General features: G+C 40.3%; 1 protein-coding gene across 1 annotated transcript in view; it reads left to right on the forward strand.

Moving 5' to 3' along the window:
* The window catches only part of GUCY2C (guanylate cyclase 2C), a 67,863-nt gene that overhangs the window by 27,266 nt on the left and 15,872 nt on the right, over positions 1-24,725 (forward strand). The window contains exons 10-20 of the mRNA XM_070410652.1: positions 973-1,084; positions 8,768-8,849; positions 9,532-9,637; positions 10,531-10,593; positions 11,458-11,529; positions 11,983-12,087; positions 16,128-16,214; positions 18,272-18,404; positions 20,340-20,477; positions 21,677-21,765; positions 24,285-24,376. Coding sequence (XP_070266753.1) covers positions 973-1,084; positions 8,768-8,849; positions 9,532-9,637; positions 10,531-10,593; positions 11,458-11,529; positions 11,983-12,087; positions 16,128-16,214; positions 18,272-18,404; positions 20,340-20,477; positions 21,677-21,765; positions 24,285-24,376 — 1,079 coding nt within the window. The remainder of the gene's footprint in view (positions 1-972; positions 1,085-8,767; positions 8,850-9,531; positions 9,638-10,530; positions 10,594-11,457; positions 11,530-11,982; positions 12,088-16,127; positions 16,215-18,271; positions 18,405-20,339; positions 20,478-21,676; positions 21,766-24,284; positions 24,377-24,725) is intronic.

Consider the following 24,725-nt stretch of genomic DNA (forward strand, 5'->3'; position numbering starts at 1 on the left):
CATAGGTATTACAATATTATTGACTATATTTCTTATGCTGTACTTGGGACTCTTTATGACTACCAATTCCTACTTCTTAATCCTTTCACCTTTTTCACCCAGTTTCCCAACCCCTCTGGAAACTATCAGTTTGTTTTCTGTATAAGTGAAATCATACGATATTTGTCTTTCTATAACTGACTTATCTCAGTTAGAATAATACCCTCTAGGTCCATCTATGCTGTTGCAAATGGTAAGATTTCATTCTTTTTATTGGCCAAGTAATATATATATCACAGCTTTTTTATCCAATCAGTCTATTGATGGGCGCTTGCATTGCTTCTATACCTTGGCTATTGTAAATAACGCTGCAATGAACATAGTGATGCATATATTCTTTCAAATTAGTGTGTTGGGTTTCTTCTAATAAATACCCAAAAGTGAAATCACTGAGTCATAAAGCAGTTCCATTTTTAATTTTTTGAGGAATTTTCATACTGTTTTTCATAGTGGTTGCCCCAATTGCATTCCCACCAACAGTGCATTCTCGCCAACACTTGTTGTTTGCTGATTTATTGATGACAGCCATTCTATCAGGTGTGAGGTGATATATCATTCTTGTTTTAATTTGCATTTCTCTGATGATTAGTGACATTGAGCATCTTTTCATATGTCTGTTGGTCTTAGCCTCTATTTTAACATTTGTAAAATGAAAGGCTCAAGCCAGTTCTCTAAAAACCAAAGAACCTGTGTTGGGTAGACATAGATTATGGTCATAAAACTAATTGGCCCACATGGAGCTTAAATCCACATTTGTGCTGTGAAGCAATAATGAATCCTACCAAGCTTCCCCATGGCTGGTTAACATCGTGTTTCACTGAGAATGCTACTATGAAATTCAGATGTCCTTGGACAGGATGGTCAATTTCATCAGAACTTGTTCTAAAATCTCTTTTTCTGTTCATCCTTCTTCTTTTTCATGTCCTGACACAGTACAAAGTACTTTTGACCTATGACACCCACACAAATGTCACTAACCCAGTGAATAACAGCCCCGCATTCATCTGGAAGAACCATAAGCTTCCTAAGGATATTCCAGACCGGGGTAAGATATCCTCAGTGAATTTTCTTTTCTTAAAATTGTGTGTGTGTGTTTTCTGATAAGGAGAGTAAACTCTATAGCTTATGCAACTAGCCTGTGTTTTTTGTTTTGTTTGTTTTATTTATTGTCTGAATTATATTTTCCAGGTTTATAAATGTGGACTTTACTTCCCTGTACAATGAATGATATTACAGTTCTGATCAAACACCAAAAACAATCTCTATTCTAACTTAGCATACCTATCTTTAATATGTGTTCTATCCTCCCTTTGACATAAATTATCTTTGACAATTGGAAAAATGAAATATATTCTTACTCCTTTTATATTTTACTGCAGTAAACTCAGAGAATACCTATATTTGATGTCAGCAGGCTGAGCCTGGCCTCCAAAGTCTCCCCCATTCCCTCATAGGACACATACTTGTTTATAATGATGGTTACCCACGATAAGGTCTTATCATGTTTTGGAAAGCCCTACCAGGCCCAGGCCTTCACCCATGACAGTGTCAGTGCAACTGTATGACATTGGCTCCCTCTCAACAGGACCAGCCAGGTAGACCTGGGAGCAAGGTCTCAGGACAGTCTGTGCTTGATGGAGTTGGAAAAGGCTTATCACAATGAATAGCTATTTCATGCTACTAATCTATTTTTTGGAGAAAAAAAAAAAGCTTAAATTTGGACAGCTATTTATGCCCAAAGATGCAAAATAAAGAAGAAATAACGTGAATAAAATGACTAACAAAATTACGATATAATCATAAATGGAGCATCATGCAAGCAATGAAAAATAATTATTACAGCCTGGCCAGCCTGGCTCAGTGATTGAGCGTTGACCTATGAACCAGGTGGTCACATTTCAATTCCCAGTCAGGGCACATGCCCAGGTTGTGGGCTCAATCCCCAGTAGGGGGCATGCAGGAGATAGCCATTCAGCGATTCTCTCTCATCATTAATGTTTCTACCTCTCTCTCCCTCTCCCTTCTTCTCTGAAATTAATAAAGATATATTTTTAAAATACTTATTATTATTACAAAGAATTTTAAATGGCATGGGAAAACTTATGATATAAAGTAATAGGAAAATACAGCCTTTTAGTTAAAGAGATTCTAACTTTGTAAAACAATATGTAGAAATAAGAGTGTAAAAATATGCTAAAATGTTAACCTCTGAGTAATAGGATCCTAGAAGATTTTTCTTGCTTTTTCTATGTTTTTCTTAATGTTCTACAATGACTCTGTATTAATTTACCATTTTTAGATGCTAAAAACTTTAAACTAGAAATATGTCTATCCCAACCTTATTCTGCCACCAGAAACTCTGAAAAGTTTATCTGACTTAAAGAGAACAGTTCTGGTTTCATGAGTTTGCTTATGTTAAAGCTATAATAACTCTGTTTCTAGTCCTCTTGAGCCCTATGCGTCAAGTTTAGTTAAAATGATCTCAGTATGTTTTTATTCAATAGGCATGAGCAGTTGACTTAAGCAAAGAGGAAGGTGGGAAGTGGGGACCCCATTCTTCTAAACAGTAAATAATCATGAGCTGACTTCAGATTTATTCTTATCGGTTTTTAAAGTTGATTTCTCTAGCAAGGTGTGCGTTTGTTTTTTTCTAGAACCATCCTCAAGTTTCCTAAGTTTTATTTATTTTTTATTTTTATAGATTTTTTTTTTATTGTTGACAGTCTTACAGATGTCCCTCACTTCCCCCCTTTACCACCCTCCACTGAACCCCTTCCTGCCCCGGCAAGGCCTTCAACACTCTGTTGTCTGTGTCCATGGGCTATATATATAAGTATATAAGTTCTTTGGTTTATCTCTTCTCTTACCCCCTCCCCCCGCCACACACACACACACACACACACACACACACACAGACACACACACACTGAGATATGTTAGCCTGCTCCATGCCTCCATGCCTCCATGCCTTGGGTCTTATTTTGTTGGTCAATTCATTTTGTTCACTAGATTCCACAAATCAATGAGATCATATGATATTTGTTTTTCTCTAATTGGCTTATTTCACTTAGAGTAATCAATAGGATGCCTCCTGCACACCCCTACTGGGGATTGAACCCACAACCCAGGCATGTGCTCTGACCAGCAATCAAACCTGGTTCTTGGGTTGGCACCCAACCACTGAGCCATACCAGCCGGGCTCCAGCTTCCTAAGCTTTAAACCAAACTTGACTTCTGAAATATATCTCTGCTTTCTATATATACCCATGCTCTAGGCTTCAGCAACTTTCTGAGTTAAAATTATTTTTTCCTTTTCCCTAATTATAAGTCTCAGGACAATGTTAGGTTCAGAGTTTTAATATACCTCTTTAAGAGGTTGTAGATGTTTGGGTTATTGAATAGAAGATCTGTGTTTTGGAAAGAAGTGCTGAACTTCTCAAAAAGTATTTTTAAGAGAGTTCTCATTTACCTAAAAGAGGTCACATTAAATATTTATATTCTATTGGACAGGGATATTGATTGCATCATCCTGGGCAACTTCACTTCATCCTCAATTAACTAGAAAATTCAGTTACCCAGAGCGTTTCATTACTGAACTGTTACTATATTTAGTTTTAAACTCAATCTTCAAATAGTATGCAAATAAGACATTCATGTCTGGTTACTACCAACTAAGTACAAACATTTCTTCTGGCTCTAGCCAGTTTTGCTCAGTGGATAGAGCAACAGCCTGTGGACCAAAGGGTCCCAGATTTGATTCCAGAAAAGGGCATGTACCTTGGTTGCAGGCTCCTCCCTGGCCTGGGCCCTGGTCGGGGCTCATGCAGGAGGCAACCAATCGATGTGTTTCTCTTACATCGATGTTTCTCTCTGTCTTTCTCTTTCCCTTCCACTCTCTCTAAAAAATCAATGGAAAGATATTCTCAAGTGATATCTCAAGTGAGGATATCTTTAAAAAGAAATAATAATAAGAAGAACATTTCTTCTGGATATTACAAGTATCACTGTCTTTTCATTCATTCAACAATGATTTACTTAGTGCCAGGGAATGTCCTAAGCACCTGGGACACTGCAATGGACAACACAGAGTAGGTTTCTGTTCTCCTCCAAGCCTTCTTCACCTGCCTCCTGGGATGTAATAGCTTTCCCAGACTTCCTGCTTCAGTCCTGCCTCCTGCCCCTTCCATCCAACCAGCACCACCACCAGAGTGACAGCATGAATCCAGTCACGTTGCTGCCCGGTTGCTAATACTGCAATTAGCAGCTCCACTTTACCTACCGAATAAAGTCCAAATGACTTGTTAGTGCACGAAATTTCCATGCCCTTCCTACTCTTCAGCCTTATGTTTCATTTTACCTGAATCCCTCCCCCACTCTCTCAACCTCCTCCTACTTCCTTAAGAAAGGGTTTTGCAACTTCATGCCCCTGTGTCCTTATCGATGCTTCTCCCTCTGACCGAAAGTTATCACTACCCAATACGATTGCAAAACAACCACTCATCCTTAATATGTAACGTGAACTCCACTTTTCCTAAGCTTGTTCTCAGCATCTCAGGAGGGTATTGATCTTGCCCTTGATCCTCCCAGGCTTCTAGCATAATACTTATATCACACTGACTTGTTTACACATATTTTTATTCCATACACTATATATGTAGGGTCTATTCTTTATATCTCTTTGCCTCAACACAATGCCTTGGGAAGGAAGGAGGGAAGGAGGGAAGGAAGGAAGGAAGGAAGGAAGGAAGGAAGGGAGGGAGGGAGAGAGGGAGGGAGGGAGGGAGGGAAGGAAGGGAGGGAGGGAGGAGAAAACTATAAATATGTTTCTAGTCAGTATAATCTATACAATGTTAATTTTAATCAGTTTACTTCTCTAAGTATAAATACCTTCCTCTGTTAAATCAGGAGGTTTAACAAATCCCAAAGTTCTTTCCAATTATCATGTCCTATGACCATGGGGTTATAAACTCAATCTACATTGTGACCCATTTTTTTGAAGTTTTAAATTGAGTTTATTAGAGTGACACTGGTTAACAAACCATACAGGTTTCAAGTGTACAACTCAACAATGGGTGCATACTGCATTGTGCACCCATTGCTCTAAGTATAGTCTCTTTCCTCCACCATTTATCCTCCCTTTGCCCTCTTCTACTTCCTCTGTCCCCTGGAACAATTCTACTTTGTTTGATTCTCATACAAATACTGAAAAGAAGGCACTATTATTCTAATACACACTTTGCAAATGAGAAAATCAAGAGAATAAAATTTTAAGTAGCTTTGATTACAGTCATTTTTGTAAGCTCATTTAAAAAACTGGAAATATTCATTGAACTTTGCATTCTATGTATTTGGAATATTTATTTGGACAGAAAAATCATCTCAGACTAGAAAAAATAAAACAATAAAAGTTATCATTTTGATCCATTTAAATAAAATGTGATAACCTTAGCAGCCACCAGAAGGCAGCAGAAGCTTAAACTTAGAGTTAATGTGATCCTGTGACTTATCAAACAAGCAAAACTACAAAGTATGTTGAATTAAAAATTACAAATTGCCAATTATAAAAATAGTCATGGGGATGTTAAGTACAGCATAGGGAATATAGGCAATAATATTGTAATAATTATGTATGTTGTCAGATGGGTACTAGACTTATCTAGGTGATAACTTCATAAATTATATAAAGGTCTAATCACTGTGTTATACACCTGAAACTAATATAATATTGTGTGTCAACTGAAATTGAAAAATAAATTTTTAAACAAATTTTTAAATGGAGTAGGAATATATTTTAGCTTGCCAGTTGTCAGTTTTACATAACATTTAAAGTATCATTTTAATTTGTATTTAATGTACATCTTATATTTAGTGCCATGAGATGGTCACACTGTGAGAAACAGATAGGAATTGAAATGGGTTGAGGGCCCAGCACATGGGAGTCCCTCATGTGCCTTCCAACCTATGCTCTAGGGCAGCGGTTCTCAACCTGTGGGTCACGACCCCTTTGGTGGTTGAACGATCCTTTCACAAGGGTCGCCTAAGACCATCCTGCATATCAGATATTTACATTATGATTCATAACAGTAGCAACATTACAGTTATGAAGTAGCAACGAAAATAATTTTATGGTTGGGTCACAACATGAGGAACTGTACTTAAAGGACCAGAATGTTGAGAACCACTGCTCTAGGGGATGTGTAATTTTAAAAGACTGATGAGTAGAATCACCTGCCCTGTTGAAATTGTATTTCTCATACTCACTTTTTGAAAATAACATAAGCATGGGAATTAATTTTAAAACTAGAGGCCCAATGCATGAAGATTCGTGCAAGAATAGGCCTCCCTTCCCCTGGCTGCCAGCACCGGCTTCCCTCCAGCACCGGGAACCTGGGCCTTCGCTCTGGCCACTGCCTTCTGCCTTCATTCTGGGCCAGAGCCACCTTCCACCTTCGCTCCGGCCCTGCCGCCCTCCTGTAGCTCCCTCCATCCTCTGAGCCTCCCCCCCCCGCCCCCCCTCCCCAGAGCAAGCATTCTGCCTTGCCCTGGCCACTCCACGCTTGCGTGCGCACGCTGCCCAAAGGCCCAGAGCAGCCAGGGCGGGGCAGAATGCCTGCGTCATCACCATGGTGACAACGCAAGCATCCCTGCTCAGCCGCCGCCATCTTTGTCATGTCAATTTGCATATTCCTTCCTTATTGGCTGTGGGCACTGCCATCTTTGTCGCAAAGTGACAGTCAATTTGCATATTCCATCTTTATTAGATAGGATAACCAAATCTTAATCTGTAATAGTGTATGATGGTATTTTTTAATATTTTTTTCAATTACAGTTGACATACAATATTATATTAGTTTCAGGTGTACATCTCATACTTGCTTTTGTTTTCTGGCTAGGGGTATGAGAATGATGGTTGCCACAATGGTGGTGGTGGTGGTGATAGAAATGGTGATTATAGTAATAAACAGAATTCACCAAAGTCAGATGTGCCCACAATGCAACTTCAACTCCAATCTATTAATTTATTTCTGCCCTGGGGAGAATACTAGTAGAAATTCAGAGCTCACATTTTCACTGTTAAGAGTTTCCCTTTAGCTCTGGCTGGTCTGGATCAGTTGGTTGGGCATCAGCCCATGCAATAAAAAGTTGTTGCTGATTCTTCCATGTCAGGACACATGCTCGGATTGCAGGCTTAATTCCTGGTAGGGAGCATGCAGGAGGCATCTGATCAATGTTTTGCTCTCACCTATCTCTCTCTTTATCTCTCCCCCTACCCCTCTCTCTCCTTTCCCTCTCTCTCTAAAAATCAATTTTTAAATCTTTTTTAAAAAAGTTTCCCTTTAGCAGAAATTTTTTGTCAATATATTTATTGGGTATCTTTGTAATTGTCATTGTCATTGTCATTGTCGTTGTAATATGCATGAGCTTCTAGTATTGTTCGAGTAACTATCTATAAAACTTCATGCTTCCCAACTTCGTAAGATGAAGATGTTAGTGTCTATTTTTTCTTCTTTCTCTTTCTCTGCTCCCAAATTCTCCTGTAATTTTCTTTAATCTGTCGGGGTTGATAATATTTATTTGGTAATCACAATGAAGCCCTCTGTCATTTACCTTTAAGTTGATATTCTATAAGTTGAAAACATTATTATTATTATTCACATGAAGTCAAATAGCATGCCATGATGTTTTTTTCTATATAGCTCCAGTGTCTCCCCTTTGTGCCACACTTACTAAAATATAATAATAATAACTTTTTTTAATTGCAAATTCTCAAAATCTGGCCAAATTTTACTTTGTTTCATTTTTAAACTATGTCTTATTTGAACATTTTCCCCTAGAATTTCTGGGTCTCTTATTTTTGCTGTAAGAAGAAACATGTCTCCTTCACCATATTGCTATTGTCTTCCAGCTTCTTACACATTCCCATCTATTGCTTGGAATCCATTCCATTTTTTCCCTTTTCAACCCACTAGCTTCTTAGTCTCATAGAGACCCATTGTGGCTTAAATGAACCACGAGTTTCTTGTAGCTTGTAATTGTTATTGTCCTTCTCCATCTAGCTAGTCCTCTGCAAACTCAGATTCTGCTTCATTGTTTCTTTGTGTTGGATCCACATCGTCCAGGGTTCCACTTACTCTTCTGTGAGCCTCCCACATTACCCCATCTACATAACTCCACCCACGTACTGGTGTTCTCATAAATATAATCACTGACGTTCTTCATTGACTTCCGCCCGTTGTCTAGTAGAGCTTGGAAAGGAGCACCAGCAGCACTGTAGTTTAATATTCCAGCACTGGCTGACTTTTCTTTTGATTTGTGCTCTGTATTAAAAAAAAAAATACTTGTCTCTGCCTCCCACTTTGAATTCCCCTTAGGTCTATTGTTTCAAGAACACCAGGAAGACTTCTACCACCAAAATTATTTGTGTGCTGGAAGCTATTTCATGTCTTATTTGGCGACTCACATAAAGAAAGACCTGAGATGTGTAGACTGTAAGGTTAGCTGAAATTAAGCCACTTCCTTAGGGCACATTCTAGACAGTTTTCTTCAGAGACCAAGGACACAGGACCTACATTATCAATGAAGAGATGAATAAAGGATAAATATTTTTTAAAGGGCTCTCCCTTTCCCCTTCCCCAAATTACATCATACAACTAGACTCTTTGAACTGCTTTTATTCTCTGTTCAGAGATCCTTACTAACTCGTTTTGCACTGTCTTTCCTGTGACAGGACCTCAAATCCTGATGATCGCCGTCTTCACTCTCACCGGCACTGTGGTCCTGGTCCTGCTGGCCGCGCTCCTGGTGCTGAGGTACCCACACCCTTTCCGGCTGTGCTCCTCATTCTGAGAGGGACCGAGGAAGGGAGTGAGGGAGGGAGGGAGGGAGAGGTTTAATGGCTATTGCTGATGATGTATGTTCACAAAGAGGTCTCTAGACAGGTGTAAGATCAATAATTCTAATTTATCCACACTCTCTGGGAAAACAATGACAAAACTTTGACATTTTGAATGTTGGGATGCATATTATTACAAATTCTCTGTGCTTTTATATTTTCTTTCTACATATGTTTTCAAAGGCCCAGATCCACAAAAGGAACTGGCTTACTTAGGAATCTGGTGTATTCTCTGGTGATTTAAAACTTAATGTTTTTGCCTTTCAAGGTTATCAATTTAAAATGTTTTTCTCTCCTCTTTCTTCCCTGCTCTTTTTATGCCATCAGTTCAGATTATTTATTATAGTGAAGGGCTGTATTAGTGAAGGACCCAAGAAAGTGAAACAAAAAGGGGGGAAAATAATATAAAAGGCCATTGGAAATCCTTACAAGCTCGCTCATGGCCAGCACTTGCCAGTTTGGAGAGTTGTAATTGGGCTGGCCTCACTCACCACGTATCTACCTTAGAATGCCAGGGTTTGAAATTTCTCCCAGTGTTCAGAAGCTGAACAGCATGAATACTAATAAGAAACTATTGACTGGTTCTGTTCCTTCCACAGAAAATACAAAAAAGCGCATGAACGCCGTCAGAAAAAATGGTCCCACATTCCCTGTGAAAAGATCATTCCTCTGGAGACCAATGAGACCAACCATGTGAGCCTGAAGGTAAGGCGCACCGCACCTTTTGAAGAAGCCTGTCTAGAGCTGGTGCAGCTTGCCAGGTGTTTGACAAGGCACCGGTAGATGGTGGGAAATGAGCCAAGCAGGGATCATTTATTTCAGAATCTAAGACGTTGATGTTATTTCACTCACCGTTTAAAATGCCCCTAAGAGGTCAATTTTAACCAATATTACAACAGATCACAGGTTTTTATGAGAATCAACTTGAAAGATGCAATAGTTCTCAACCTTTCTTCTGCCTTTGAAGTCTGGCAGACCAAGGGCCATGACTGGCCTGCAGAGGTGTGTGTATGTGTGTGTGTTAGTCAATATTTATCATCTTTTAAAAGTAATTGCCAATATAAAAATCTTGGGATGGGTAGAAAAATTCAGATTACCAGCTTCTGCTGACAATTCAGATAATCCAGCAACTCTCTCGGCTGCACCCAGAGCTGATGGGGCTGCCCCCCTCAAACACCCGGCCCAGTGTCCTCGCTGCATTGCCACTTGGACTTTTAGACATGAGTTTGCAACTCCAATGCACAACATGTTCCCCTAAGAGCAACTGTCTGTAGCTACAGGCAACGATTCCCACGAGGAGGGGTCAGGGGGAGCAGGAAGCAAGAAAACCCTGGCTGAAGTAGAACACAAGAAGGAGGGAGGGACAGCGCAACTCTAAGAGGAAGAGAGGGAAACCCAGAGTTTAGCATCGTATTGCAGAGGAAAGGCGAGTTGTGAGAGAGAAACACAAGTCAGCTGTAACGGTTTCCCTGGGAGTCTGCCCAGCAGGCTGTGAGCGAGTAGCTACCGCTCACCTGGCAGAGCCTCTCAGCCTTTGACTGGCAGTGGATGGGACAAGACAGGAAGCTTCTGGAATAATTAGCTTTTTCTTGTGCCAGATCGATGATGACAAGAGACGAGATACAATTCAGAGACTGCGACAGTGCAAATACGACAAAAAGGTGACTATCGTTTCCCCTTCTTCTCTGAACTCTCCGTGAGGGGTGTGTTCTGGGCCTGCTGACTCATCACTGCCCCCTTCAGATGCTGGCTGCGCAAAGGTGCGGGTGGGTGCAGGGCTGCTCCAGGGGCTGTTCTAGGTGCCTTTCACAGAGATGGGCAGGGCTCTGCTTCAAGGGTTACAGACTCACAGTCCGGGGAAAATTAAAGAATGCATACAATTTTTAAAGATAGGTGGAATGCAGGAAGCGAAGGGAAAAATAAAAGAGAGTCAGAGCAGTACAGGCAGCCCTAGTATTATATTTTGCCTCATTCAGTGAGAATATGACAATTCCACATGGAGTTTCCTTCCCTTCCTTCCTTCCTTCCTTCCTTCCTTCCTTCCTTCCTTCCTTCCTTCCTTCCTTCTTCCTATATTCCTTCCTTCCTTCCAACCTTTTTTTCTTCCTTCTCATTTAGTCATTCTTAAAGAAACATTCAAGCCTGAGTCTCTCGTATCCAAGGGACATAAACATCAACAAAATACTGTAACTGCTCTCAGTATAGTGGGAAGATAGACACACAAACAAAATATTATAGTACACATATAAATAGTCGTGCAGCCAAGACCGGTTTGGCTCAGTGGATAGAGCGTCGGCCTGCGGACTGAAAGGTCCCAGGTTCGATTCCGGTCAAGGGCATGTACCTTGGTTGCAGGCACATCCCCAGTGGGAGGTGTGCAGGAGGCAGCTGGTCGATGTTTCTCTCTCATCGATGTTTCTGACTCTCTATCTCTCTCCCTTTCTCTCTGTAAAAAATCAATAAAAATATATGAAAAAAATAGTCATGCTATAACTTTATCTTCTTAATTAAATTGATTTTTGCAGAGAGTGATTCTAAAGGATCTCAAGCACAACGATGGCAATTTCACTGAGAAGCAGAAGATAGAACTGAACAAGGTATGTGTCCCTTGCTTGAAACCCTTAAGTGATAAATAGTATCACTGCATTTCCCCTGAGCACTGAGGGCCTGGGGCAGCAAGGCATTATTGGGGATGCTGACAGAGAGGCCTCAGGCTGAGAAATGGGTGACTATACCTATTCGTGTTGAAGATTCTACCAACCAATGATGGAGTGTGATGTTTGATGGTGTAAAACATGTTGAAAATCTAATAGCATGTCCTATAAAATGGTCCTGATATTATTTGAGAGTAGTCAAAGGTCTGTATTCGAGTCCCCTTGCTGAGGAAAGAAAGACTGGTTGGTAAGATGCATTGCAATGCGTACTAAGAAATGTACTGACATTCCAAATCATCTTCCCAAAGATCTAAAACACGTTTTATTAGCGTATTAATTTTTACTGTGGTGCTGCTTTCTGGCTGACTTGCTTTGTAAGTAAACATGTTATCTTAGTTGCTTCAGATTGACTATTACAACCTAACCAAATTCTACGGAACTGTGAAGCTTGATACCATGATCTTTGGGGTGGTCGAATACTGCGAGCGAGGATCCCTCCGGGTAAGGACAATTTCCGATTTCCTAACTGGTCACCCATATAGAAAAATTATATATATATATATATATATATATATATATATATATATATAGTTTTAGATGTTCACCTAGTGAAATAATATTGGAGAAGTATCAGGAAAAGTTGGTGGGTTCATATGTTACTAAACTGGATCACTCAGATTTTGTCAATGTCTTAATATATATATACATACATATACACATATATATATTTTCAAGAGTGTAGACTTGAGAGAACAGAGTTGGAAAAGTGACTAATTACCTCTAAATTCATTTTATTTTACTTGCATATTTACTTGATTTGTATGAAACGAAAAATGGGTGGCCATTATGATAGCACCAGACAAGAATTAGGGAACTTATTCATAAGTCCTGGTTCTGCTACTGTTTAATTCCTACCATCCTTTCCCTTGTGAGGGATTGAGGATGGCCCAGGTGTTGCCAGGTGGGGTCAGGTACTCTGGCTGAGCAAGTTCAAAGCAGAAAGAGAAAGTAAGACAGAAATAAGTTGATTTCTTGGAAACAACCACGCATCAAGTAGGAATAGCAAATCATTACATTGTTCAGAAGGGCAGGCATATACAAGAAACAAAATCAAGTGTGCAGCAGAAATGGGACTGAATGGGGAACAGGTAGGAGAAGGAAGGAATTAAGGACAGTTGCTTCAAGGAGCATTGAAATATTTGAACCTCACCTGGAGCAGTTTCTGGGCATGCGTTCTGAGGGCTTTCAGCCTTTAAAAAACCTTTGGGGAGGTGACCATAGAATTTACCAGGATACTTTGTGAGTAAAGAGGGTACTGTAATAATTGTTGGAGCTGTAGACATAAATTGCAACTGACCTCAAGCAAACCACAATGTGTGGTCACCCTGCCCTCGGACTATTTTCAGACCCAGTGTCTCTTTATAACCTTAATATTCTCCCCTATAACAAAGCCTGAATCCTAAGATTGGGGGCAGCAGCAGCTTTAAAGAGGTCCAAATATTCATTACTCAGTAACATTTAAAAATAATTTTGAAATTTAACCCCTTAGAAATTTTTAATTTTTTAATAAGCTTCCATAAAAGAACAAAACTAAACTATACAAGATTAGTAGTTTTCAAAATAAACCCAGGTCTGTCCTCAAAGAAAAAACTCATAGCCCTAAATGTTATTCTGTCTTTTAAAAAATAATCTAAATAGTCAATATAAAATTTAGAAGAATAACTATGGCCTAAGGAAAAGAAACTTTCAAAATTCAATCATTACAAAAGAGGTAGAGTTTTTAAATGCATTTATGAGTTGTTTATCTTTTTTAAACTATAAAGTATACAAGCCTCTCATATTTCTAATTAAGACTTAAAAGAAGCATAAAAATAAACAAATGTGGGCATAGAAAATAAAGCTATTAAAAAGACACTTTGAATTGTGAAAGAATACTTCAAAGACTATTAAATTATAAAATCCAAAAAAAGAGAAAAATTTTAGATGCGATACAATCATGAAAGTTTGACTCAAAAAGTAAAAACTTAAGTAAGCTAATAACAATAGGAGAAATTCTAATTTCTACTACAAAAAAATACCAGCTTTGGCTTAATTCTAAACTTTAATAAATAATTCTCTATGTGTATATAAATACTGTTCTAAAGTTAAGCAAAAACACAAATATCTAAATTCATTTAACACTCAACAAAGCTAGCATAAAGTTGATAATAAAATATGATTAAAGGCTAACTTATATTTAGGAATATTGATTTAAAAATGATAAATAGAATACTAGTAACTCTAAGCCAGTTGTATATAAGGAGCATAGTACAATCAGGTATGGTTAATTCTATGAATTCAAAAACTATCACTCTCATGCATCATATCAAAAGGTCATAGAAAAAAAAGACCATATGATGCTGAAAATGAACATTTAAATTAAAAAATTATAATTTAAATAAAACATTTCTAATGATAACAATTATATGAGGGCTATACCATACTCTGATTCATTTAATTTCAATGAGACAGCAATTTTAGAATACCAGTTCACAAAGCCTGGTCAAAGGGTTTTACAGAGTCTTTTACTCCCTAAAATGCCCAGCAAACATTTGGGTATCATACCTATAGTTTTGGGGGCTCTCTACCCTCAGGCAGGAAACTTCAGTTATCTCAGTGGTCCTGGACCCCCTTCTGACATTGCTGAGTCCTCCTGGGCCCAGACAACAACAGAAATTTCTACAGGAAACCACCTTTGTACTATGAGCCTCACAGCAAAGGCTGTGCAAAGGCAAATGGCAGTTCCCTCCCTGTGTCATCCTTCAGGCTCCAACCATGGCAAATCCCATCAGAACCTACTTTTGTGGGAAAACAAATCAGAACGTTTCAACCTAAATGGGGTAAAGACAATTTTCTTCCTGCCTTATAAATATACCATAACTGCAGCTAACCTTGGGTAGGAACAATTGATTCATTCAAGCAACAAACATTTATTAAATAAAGATTTATTCCAAGCCAGACACTGAATGAGATGCTGCAGAAACAGCAGTGAACAAAAATTATCACACAGAGTCTATGTGTTCATGAGGTGAAGAGATAATAAACATAAACAAAATATAAAATATGTCCGGTGCTAAGGGAAAGAATTACTTCAGAGTGTGTCTGGGCATAACTCCCCTTCCTTAACTTGGCGTGGTACCTACAGCCCAGCCAGCCTTATCTGAAATGAATTATGACTTTGGACCCTTCGCTTGAAATTATTGGTATAGTGCCTGACTTAAAACTAAAGGTCAAATTGTGCTTTTTCCCAAAACAAGAAACTATTGTTAGGTTCTTAGAGCTTTACTATGAAGAATTTTTACTAGCTTAGAACCATCATCTTGTTAGAGCCATCACCATGTTAAAATATTGAGTTCAAAATTCTAGGTCATACAGTTTACACAAAATCTAAGAACTCTGTCTTATTGACAAGACTTAGTAAACTAAAAAAATTAGCCTGGCCAGTGTGGCTCAGTGGTTGGGTGTTGATCCATGAACCAGGAGGTCACAGTTCGATTCCCAGTCAAGGCACATGCCTGGGTTGCAGTCCTGATTCCCAGTAGGGGTTTGCAGGAGGCAATCCATCAGTCATTCTCTCTCATCATGATGTTTCTATCTCTCTCACTCTCCCTTCCTCTTTTTGAAATAAATAAAAACATTTTGTTGTTGTTGTTGTTAATCCTCATCCGAGGACATTTTTCTATTGATTTTTAGGGAGCATGGAAGAGAGAGGGAAAGATAGATAGTAACATCGATGTGAGAGAAACACATTGATTGGTTGCCTCCTGCATGCACCCAACCAAGACCTGGATTGGGTAGGAGCCTGCAACTAAGGTACATGCCCTTGTCTGGAATGGAACCTGGGACCCTTTGGTTTGCAGGCAGACACTCTATCCACTGAGCCAAACAGGATAGGGCAATAAAAACATATTTAAAAAACCAACTTAGAGCTATAAAGCCAATGGATGCAATTGGTCATGTGAGTAAAAACATAAGCCTAGTGAATGAATTTCCTAACAGCAATTCCTTGTTTGAAAACACTCATATAATTTTGATGAGACAGGACCTGCAGCCCAGCGACTTGTGATTCAGACTCACCAGCCCACTCTCCAGGCAGGCATGTGCTCATGGGCTCATTCCTTCACCCCCATCAGGTGGAAGACCAGGATGTTGGATACTCTGCTCATGTTCTTGTCATGCAAGCCACCTAAGTTTCTTACGTAGGAATGAAAAGAAATACTGGGTGGAGCAAAAGTAGGTTTATAGTTATTCGTATGGAAAATAATGCAATAGTTAATAAATAATGATACAAAAATAAACTCTCTGTTTCACGTACTCACAACTGTAAACCTCCTTTCCCTCCACCTTGTATACTTTCAGGAAGTCCAGGGCAACAGAGTTCCACTGTGTTCCTGAGCCCAAGACCTCATGATTAGATCATTATTTGCCTGCAATAGTCTCTCCACACTATGGCGCCTTGTGACCACTCATCTTCTTCTTCCTTTCCTTTTTCTCCTGTTCAGGAAGTTTTAAATGACACAATTTCCTACCCTGATGGTACATTCATGGATTGGGAGTTTAAGATCTCTGTCTTGTATGACATTGCTAAGGTAAGAGACCTATAAACACAGAAGACATCTAGAAAACTAAATACAGGAAAATAGATCAAGCAAGCTATTCAACTTCACTACATTGATTTCTTCATCTGTAGGATGGAATAAAAATAGTGCTTATTTAGTACTAATAGTCAGAGGGTTGTTAGAAGTATTTTATGAAATAATGTGTATGCTTCGCATAAGGCCTGGTACAAGTAAATGTTCAATATATACTGGGTCCTCTTCTTATGGTGGTTATATGCTTTCTACTCTGGGTTTGAGGCACACATTTTCATAGACTGGCTGGAAGTTAAACTAATACAAAGCTGCAGAGAGAACAACTGAATCTTCAACTTTATAAGAGAAAATATTAAGCACAGGCAACCATTGTGTATGAGGCGGTAAAAAATTTGGACATGTATATTCCCAAACATGGGAGTACCAGTAACCAGGGCCTCATTCAAGAATGAAGAAAAGTCAATCCCAAGAGTGAGCTATTTGATACCGTCTTAAATCTCCCTCCACATAGAATCAGAATAGGTTTGCAAAATGTTATATGATATCCCATTTGCCACATATCACTCCTGTGATCCAGGCTGTCTGCAATGACACCTCTAGCCAGCAGAGGGAAGCACACCACTGAAAAAAACAGGCTTCCCCTTTCACAATAGAATGAAATCCATGAAATTTTAGAAACTAATCTAGCCTAGCCCCTCCCTTCAGAATAGCAAAGCCTTATTATGCATATTTTTAAATTGAGGTAGTAGAGGACCAGACATACCCAAGGTCACAGACCAAATAAGTGGTAAGTGAACACACTTTAAGAAAATAGGATCAACCTTTCATTTTATATTATATACTAGGGGCCCAGTGCACGAATTCGTGCACCTTGAAGGGAACTGTGGGCCACGAGGCTGCGGTGGGCACAGGGGCGGGTCTCAACCCATCCTCTGTGCCCCTCCCACTTCGGACCCCAGTCCCCTGTCTGCTGGAAGCCCTGCTCCTGCTACCACTGCTCCCATGCACTGACAGTGCTGGCCCCTCTCACACCCACTGACAGCGAAGAGTGATTGGGGCCAGCGCCATCAGCGGGTGCGAGTGGTGGCTGCTGTCCCAATCACTCCTCAGGAGCAGGGGGAGGTGGAGAAGCCCCGAGGGGCTATCAGGGCCAGCAGCCGAGTGATCAGGACCGGTGTTGGGTGCCAGCAGTGGGTGTAAGTGAAAGCTCCAGCACTGGCAGTGGGTGCTAGTGGGGCGAGCGCTGGCAGCAGGTGCGAGCGCCCAGCAGGACTGCGGCACGTGGAAGCAAAGAATTTTCAGTAACCACCAAAGGCTTGGCCTAATGACAGTGACCGGCACCCCGCCTTGGTCTGGCGCCGTCAGTCACCTGCTCAACCATCCTGCCACGGTTGATGCCCGCCATGTTCCGCGCTCTGCCGCCTGCTGCCAACGCCCGCCATGTTCCATGCGCACCTCCTGGTGGTCAGTGCACATCATAGCGACTGGTTGGTTGGTTGTTCCACCGTTCAGTCTATTTGCATACTAGGTTTTATATATATATAGGTAATGACTTAATCCAAGTTTTTAGACAACTGCCTTTTACTATGTCACCTAAATAGATTTAAAACTAGATGTAGCCGAAACCGGTTTGGCTGCTGAAACCGGTTTGGCTCAGTGGATAGAGCGTCAGCCTGTGGACTCAGGGGTCCCGGGTTCGATTCCGGTCAGGGGCATGTCCCTGGGTTGCGGGCACATCCCCGGTGGGAGATGTGCAGGAGGCAGCTGATCGATGTTTCTCTCTCATCGATGTTTCTAACTCTCTATCTCTCTCCCTTCCTCTCTGTAAAAAATCAATAAAATATATATATATATAAAAAAAAACTAGATGTAGTGCTTAGGCAAACGTTAGGGCCTTGATATTTTTTTAAGTAAAATTAATGGAACTAAGTTTAAAATCTGTTAGTGTGATTCTACCTGCATGCCGAAATGCATACAAAATGTCATTTCTTTCTTTAAAATAAGCAGGTGCACAGTGTCTTATCTCTGTTTTCCTGTCATCTGAAAAATTGCAGGGGATGTCATATCTGCACTCCAATAAGACAGAAGTCCATGGGCGTCTGAAATCCACCAACTGCGTGGTGGACAGTAGGATGGTGGTGAAGATCACTGATTTTGGCTGTAATTCCATTTTACCTCCAAGAAAAGGTCTGTAATGAAATTTTAACCAGTTTCCCACTGGTCTTTCTCTTTTCTCTCAAGCCCACATAATTCTCTCAAGAAATAGTGATACTGACCAGAAAATTAATACTTGGAGCCACCAGAGACAACAGCGGGCTCATCCTCCAACACTTTGCCCTTGTCAGTTTTCAACAAGTGCTTCTTGAATTTAATAAATCTCCTCTGTGGATTTCCTTTATCCATGTCCCTTGATATCAGTGAGAAATTATGAGGAACTTATTGACTTGCAGAAGCAGAACTGGGTGAAAAAATAGAGGTGATTAGAGTAGTAAGAGACCTTAGAAATCTTCTGGTCTAACCTTCTCTCTTTATAAAACAAGCAAACAAACAAACAAACAAAAAACAGAATAAAGGTTCAGAGAGGTGAAGATGTTTGCCCAAGTAGATAGAGTATAAGGCAGATGACCCATTTCCAGTTCCAATTTATTTATCTGTGATAATGATAAGGAAAATAACTCTTATCAGTAAAATATATTCTTATTATCTCTTTTAAGATTGTGATAGGGGTCAATAAAAGTAACAGAGAAAAATGATTTATAAAGTATAAAGAGTTTTCATGTTGAACATTTACCCATTCTTTACTATAACTCAGGGTTATGGACTCAGAAATCTAACACTCATATATGATTCAAAATACCATCTAGGTCTAAACAATAAATTCTACTTCTAATTCTATTTTACAATCCTTTAGTTTTTTCTTAATAGAAATTATAATTCTGCCCCTAATTTCTTCAGTCATATCAAGCATGCTAGACATTGGACTCAGTAAGTGCTCATTGAAGACCTACTGTGTGCCAAGCATGATTCATCACGTAGTGGAACAAATCTCCCTCATTAGATGATCCACCATGACAGAAAATCACAGGTCAAATCCCATCCTCCTGAACAGCATTCGGTTACCCCAACCTATCTGTGCTGTCGGTCGCCTGGATTTTAGCATAAGTAGTTATACCTACCTTTCCTGCAACCCCAAACCACATGAATCACAAGACACATAAAGTCAAAGGCATCAATTGAAAAACATCTGGATGGGAAACCACATGAGGAAAATGTGCCTTGTCATAAGCCTAACACTGTATCCGACAACATGAATCTATAGATTTTTTCCATCAAAACTGCCAAACATACAAATCTCAAAAAGCTTACAAGGAGCTAGGTAATTCTGGAAAAACTTCAACGAATGTCGGAGAACAATTGTATGCCCTGTTATTACCAAATGATGAGAGTCCAAAACCCAAGTGCCTGCAGGAGCCAAACACAGAACACAGGAGCCCTTCACTGTGAAGTGGACCAGAGGGGGAGCATTAAGGAGGGGCAGGCCCAGTGGTAAAATGGGGGTAAATTGTATGCATTATGTTTTAAAGAACACTGTGGGAATCCAAGAACACACATCGCTGGGCAATAGCTGACTTGGAGGCTGCCAGTGTGTCACATCTGGAAAATATCAGTCGTAGTTTCTTTGTTTGAATGTGCTGTCTTTATTTTTAAACATTTACAAAGGCTTTCCTAGGTTTATGCCTTATGTCCCGTAAACTGTTAAACCCTCTTAGCCTCTCATATTCTAGTGCATTCATCCCACAAACCTTTACAAGCACTTCCTGTACACCAGGTGCTATTCTAGGTAGACCTTGAGGGTGTTTAGGACTATGATCCTAGCGGTGTTAGGGAAGACATTGCCATATGACCTCACCCAAATCCTGGCATTACATAGTCAGATTAAAAGGTGTGTGTTCTACCCTTAACACCATTATTAGCAGAAACTTCTCAAAAGTCTGGGACCATATAAACTCAAGGCCACTCACATTCAGGGTGCATGGTGTAGGGACATAAAGAACAGAAGCAGGTGGGAGACTATGGGCTGCTCACCCCCTTAACTTTGCAATCTCCATGCTGAATGCCCAGACCTGTGGACAGCCCCAGAGCACCTCCGCCAAGCCAGCATCTCTCAGAAAGGGGACGTGTACAGCTACGGGATTATCGCACAGGAGATCATCATGCGGAGAGAAACCTTCTACACGCAATGCTGCCGCGACCAGAATGGTAAGAGTCTGACCCTTTCACCTGCCCCCGCTGGGAGCTGGCCAACCTGCATCCTAGGCTGACAGGGACCCTGATCTGTGTGACCACATCTCTGTCCCTCAGCTGTAAAAGCAATGGCATATCTGCACTACCCATTTCACAGGGTTTTGGAAGGATTAGATGAATGAATGTTAGAGTGCTCTGAAGAGCGTAAGACAATACACCACTGCCAGGTGTCACTGTCATCAGTGTTATTGTTAGTTAAAGAATCTTCCCTCGCCCAGCAGGTTAAGGTCATGGTTCAATTCCAGGTCAGGGCACATGCCCAGGTTTCCCCAGTAGGGGGCGTGCAGGAGGCAGCTGAGCAATGATTCTCTCTCATCATTGATGTTTCTATCTCTCTCTCCCTCTTCCTTCCTCTCTGGAATCAATAAAAATGTATTTTTTTAAAAAGAATCTCCCCTTATAATTTCCCTCTTTCCTTCTTATTTCTAACAGCCATGTGTCTAACACCTGAACTAGATCACCGAAGTGGGAGATCCATATTTTAGTTCCTACTAAGATCTATACCAGTGATGGCGAACCTATGACACGCATGTCAGAGGTGACACGCAAACTCATTTTTTTGGTTGATTTTTCTTTGTTAAATGGCATTTAAATATTAAAAAAATAAATCTTTGTTTTACTATGGTTACAAATATCAAAAAATTTCTATATGTGACACAGCACCAGAGTTAAGTTAGGGTTTTTCAAAATGCTGACATGCCGAGCTCAAAAGGTTCGCCACCACTGACTATACTTTTGTCACATGTCCCCTTGGGGCCTTGGGGGAGAGGGGTGTGGTTCAATATTTCATTCCATTCACTTACTGAGCACTTACTTGTGCCAACTCTTAACTGTCTCGGGGGAGGGGTGACTAGGGATGTCAGGATTGCGGGCTAGAGTCTTGGTCAGAGGAAGCCCACTGAAGGCAGTGGTGTCTGAGTTGAGTTTCATAGGGTGAGTGGCCTTAATTTGAGGGATGGCCTCTTGGGTATAGGTGGGTATGAGACCCCTTAACCTGGTGGCTCATTCGGCATCCCTCTGCTGACTGTTGGCCAAGGCGCTGCGGCACTCTCACTGGCTCATCGGAGTCGGTGAGCCAGTTCGGAATCTGACCTCTGCTCCACGTTCCGAATGCTGCATTCTCTCTTGTAATTGAATTATTCTCGTCCCACCAGAGAAGATTTTCAGAGTGGAGAGTTCCAATGGAGTGAAGCCCTTCCGCCCAGATCTGTTCCTGGAAACAGCCGAGGAGAAGGAGCTGGAAGTGAGTTTCTCTGGGCCACTGTAACAAATTACCAAACACAACTTCATGGATTAAAACAACAGAAATGTATTTGCTGGAGGCTGGAAGTCTGAAAAAATTGTCAGCAAGATCATGCTCTTCTAAAAAGATCTTCGCTCTAGGGGTGGGTCCATTCCTTGCTACTTCCAGAAGCTTCTGCTTGCTGACATTCCTTGGCTTGTGGCCCAAACACCCCAATCTCCAATTGGTGGTAGTCACATTCTTCTCTCCTCTCCTTTTCTAATTTCCCTCTACCCCCCTCCTATATAAGGATACCTGTGACTGCATTTGGGCCCACCAAGATAATCCAGAATAATCTCCCCAAGTCAAGACTCTAAAGGTAATCACACCTGCAAAGACCCTTTTTCCAAATAAGGTCACATCCACAGGTTCCAGGGGTTAGAACACGGACATATGTCCGGGAGCCATCATCAGCCTGCCACCCTAACCTTATATGTTTCCACTTCTCTGAACTCAGGAAAGAGCTGGTTCCTTAAGCACACGTTCCATTCTCAGTCCCTAGGAGCTCACAAAGCAAGATGCCCATGTGATACACTGGCCAGGCTTGTAAATAAAACCTAGTGATTGAAAAATAAGTATGCCAACATCTGGAAACAATAGGGAAGGGTACTTTCTCTCCTTTTATTCTTCATCTGAAGGAAATTGAGCTTTTGTCTCTGCATTTGTTTAATTTATTTTAATAATCCCTCACAAAGGCTTTTAAAGCCTGTGGGGAAAGTTTCTAAATTTATTTTAGGATTTTATCTGAGCTTTTATAATCCCCAAAGATAGTAAATAACGTGTTTTAAAAGTGTTTAGGGTCTTAAAAATAAAACCTTTTGTTTGTCCCTTGTGGGATAAAGATAAAAATGTTTTCCTTCAAGTTATGAGCATCCTTCCAGGTTAGGTTTATGTCCAGCCTAGCTGAGTGTGAATGGGCCGTTCTCACCTCTTCTTTTCTCTATTTCAATATTAAAGGCAGGTTGTAGCCCCAAGGTTCTAAAATAGAACTGCTCCTATCCTGGTCTTATTCTATCCCCATAACCCTGATTTTCAGGATGCTGGGATTCCTCCCCACACGTCAGCATATCCCTTCTCAACACTTCTTTCTAGTCTGAGGATAGCCACATGTTGCTTAAAACATTTTCCACTAAAGCATTCTTCCTCCTCCATTCGCTTGTGTAGTCAGATGGTTCTGGAATTGGAAGCAAGAAAAGATTTCCTATCTAGTAGCTGGTTCCAATAAAATACAGGCCTGAAATTAGATGACGTGGCAGTGCCTCCGTTTCACTCGGCGGTGCTGCGTCAGCCCAGCTGTGGGTTGGATTTGTCCATGCCTCTTTGAGGCCGTCGGCAGATCATGTACCAAGGCAAAGGCATCATCTGGTGGTGAATGCAGGCAGGCAAGGGCTATGCCATGCATATAGCTAGTTCTTCCCGGGGATGCCCCGAGGCAAAGAACATGGGCAGGGACTGCACCCGATACGGTTTGTCATCCTATTTCTGACTAAAGTAAAGAACTAACTAATGGTTTGCACCATGCTTTCCGATTCAACAAAAGCTGCGAGCCAGTGATAGTGAGATGAGGTTTCCATGGGCTTCCTCATGTCTCCCCCTTCCCCTGAACCTCCCCTTCCTCACTTCTCTTTTATATATGCAATAATAATGTATAGACTATGTATCATAATAATTCCATTATAATTATGATGTTATATGCAATTATTTATTATAATATAGTTATAATTATAGTATAATCTTATAATATCATTATAATTATAATCTAATTATATATAATTATATTATTTAATACTATAATAAACATTTTATATTAATATGTAATGAAAATAATTATATATATACATATACATACATATATATACATATATATATGTGTGTGTGTGTATATATATATATATATATAAAATTGTCCTTTGCCCATGCTTGGGACATACTTATGCTAAAGAAATTATTCATTGTTTATCTGAAATTCGAGTTTAACTGAGTATTCTATATTTTTGTTTGCTAAATCCGAGAGCCCTAAGATTCCTTCATAAACCAATTAAGTCAGAATCTCCTAGGTTGGGGCCTGGGCAAAAGAAATTTTGTAAACTCTCCCAGGCAATTCCACTCTTAGCCACGGTTAAAAATGCTGCTTGAAGTGCCTCACTCTCATTGACAGTCACTGTCACATACTCACTGAACCCAACTATTTCTTGTTCTTCCCAACACACACCCTGCAAATGCATTTTATCTCTCCCATCAATCTGGCCTTGTCCAAATCAATATCACCTTTTTCATTAATTCAGTGTCTAAGGGAAGGGCTTAGGCAAGGCGGTACAGGTGGTGATGCCTGAGATACCCTGTAGACAACGGGGCGACCTCATCCTCATTGTCAGAGTTGGGATGTTTTTAAAATAGTTGTTGCCTCAATTACTCCCATCCTGGAGGAAAATAGGATAGGATGCCACCCCCTGAGCTAATCCACCCCTTCTTCCTTCCAGGTATATCTACTTGTAAAAAACTGCTGGGAGGAAGATCCAGAAAAGAGACCAGATTTCAAGAAAATTGAGAATACACTGGCCAAGATATTTGGGTATTGCTGACATTTTTGCTTTTTTTTCTTACCGATTTCAGATTATTCTAATAATAGTTGACATTCAGTGGCACCTAAGAATGAGAATGCCTATTCTAATGAAAAACCCCAGACTGAAGCACCTACCTCAGAAAAATTAAAATGATATGGAGACTACCAGACCATTTTCTCTGGGAAATAATCACTTGGCAAGTTAAATACTCAAGGGCAAAACTTGCCTGATTAAAAACTATATTCTGACTAATCATAAGTATGTCTGTTAAAAATATAGTTCCCTGACCCTTCTGCAGGTAATTAGAATTTAGAAGTCTGTTATGGGTCCTGGAAATCTGTAAAGTCCCTGGATAAT

This window comes from Myotis yumanensis, unplaced genomic scaffold (genome assembly GCF_028538775.1).
Source record: "Myotis yumanensis isolate MYYU_CA2020_CCGP unplaced genomic scaffold, mMyoYum1.0.hap1 SCAF_3, whole genome shotgun sequence".
Lineage (NCBI taxonomy): Eukaryota > Metazoa > Chordata > Mammalia > Chiroptera > Vespertilionidae > Myotis > Myotis yumanensis.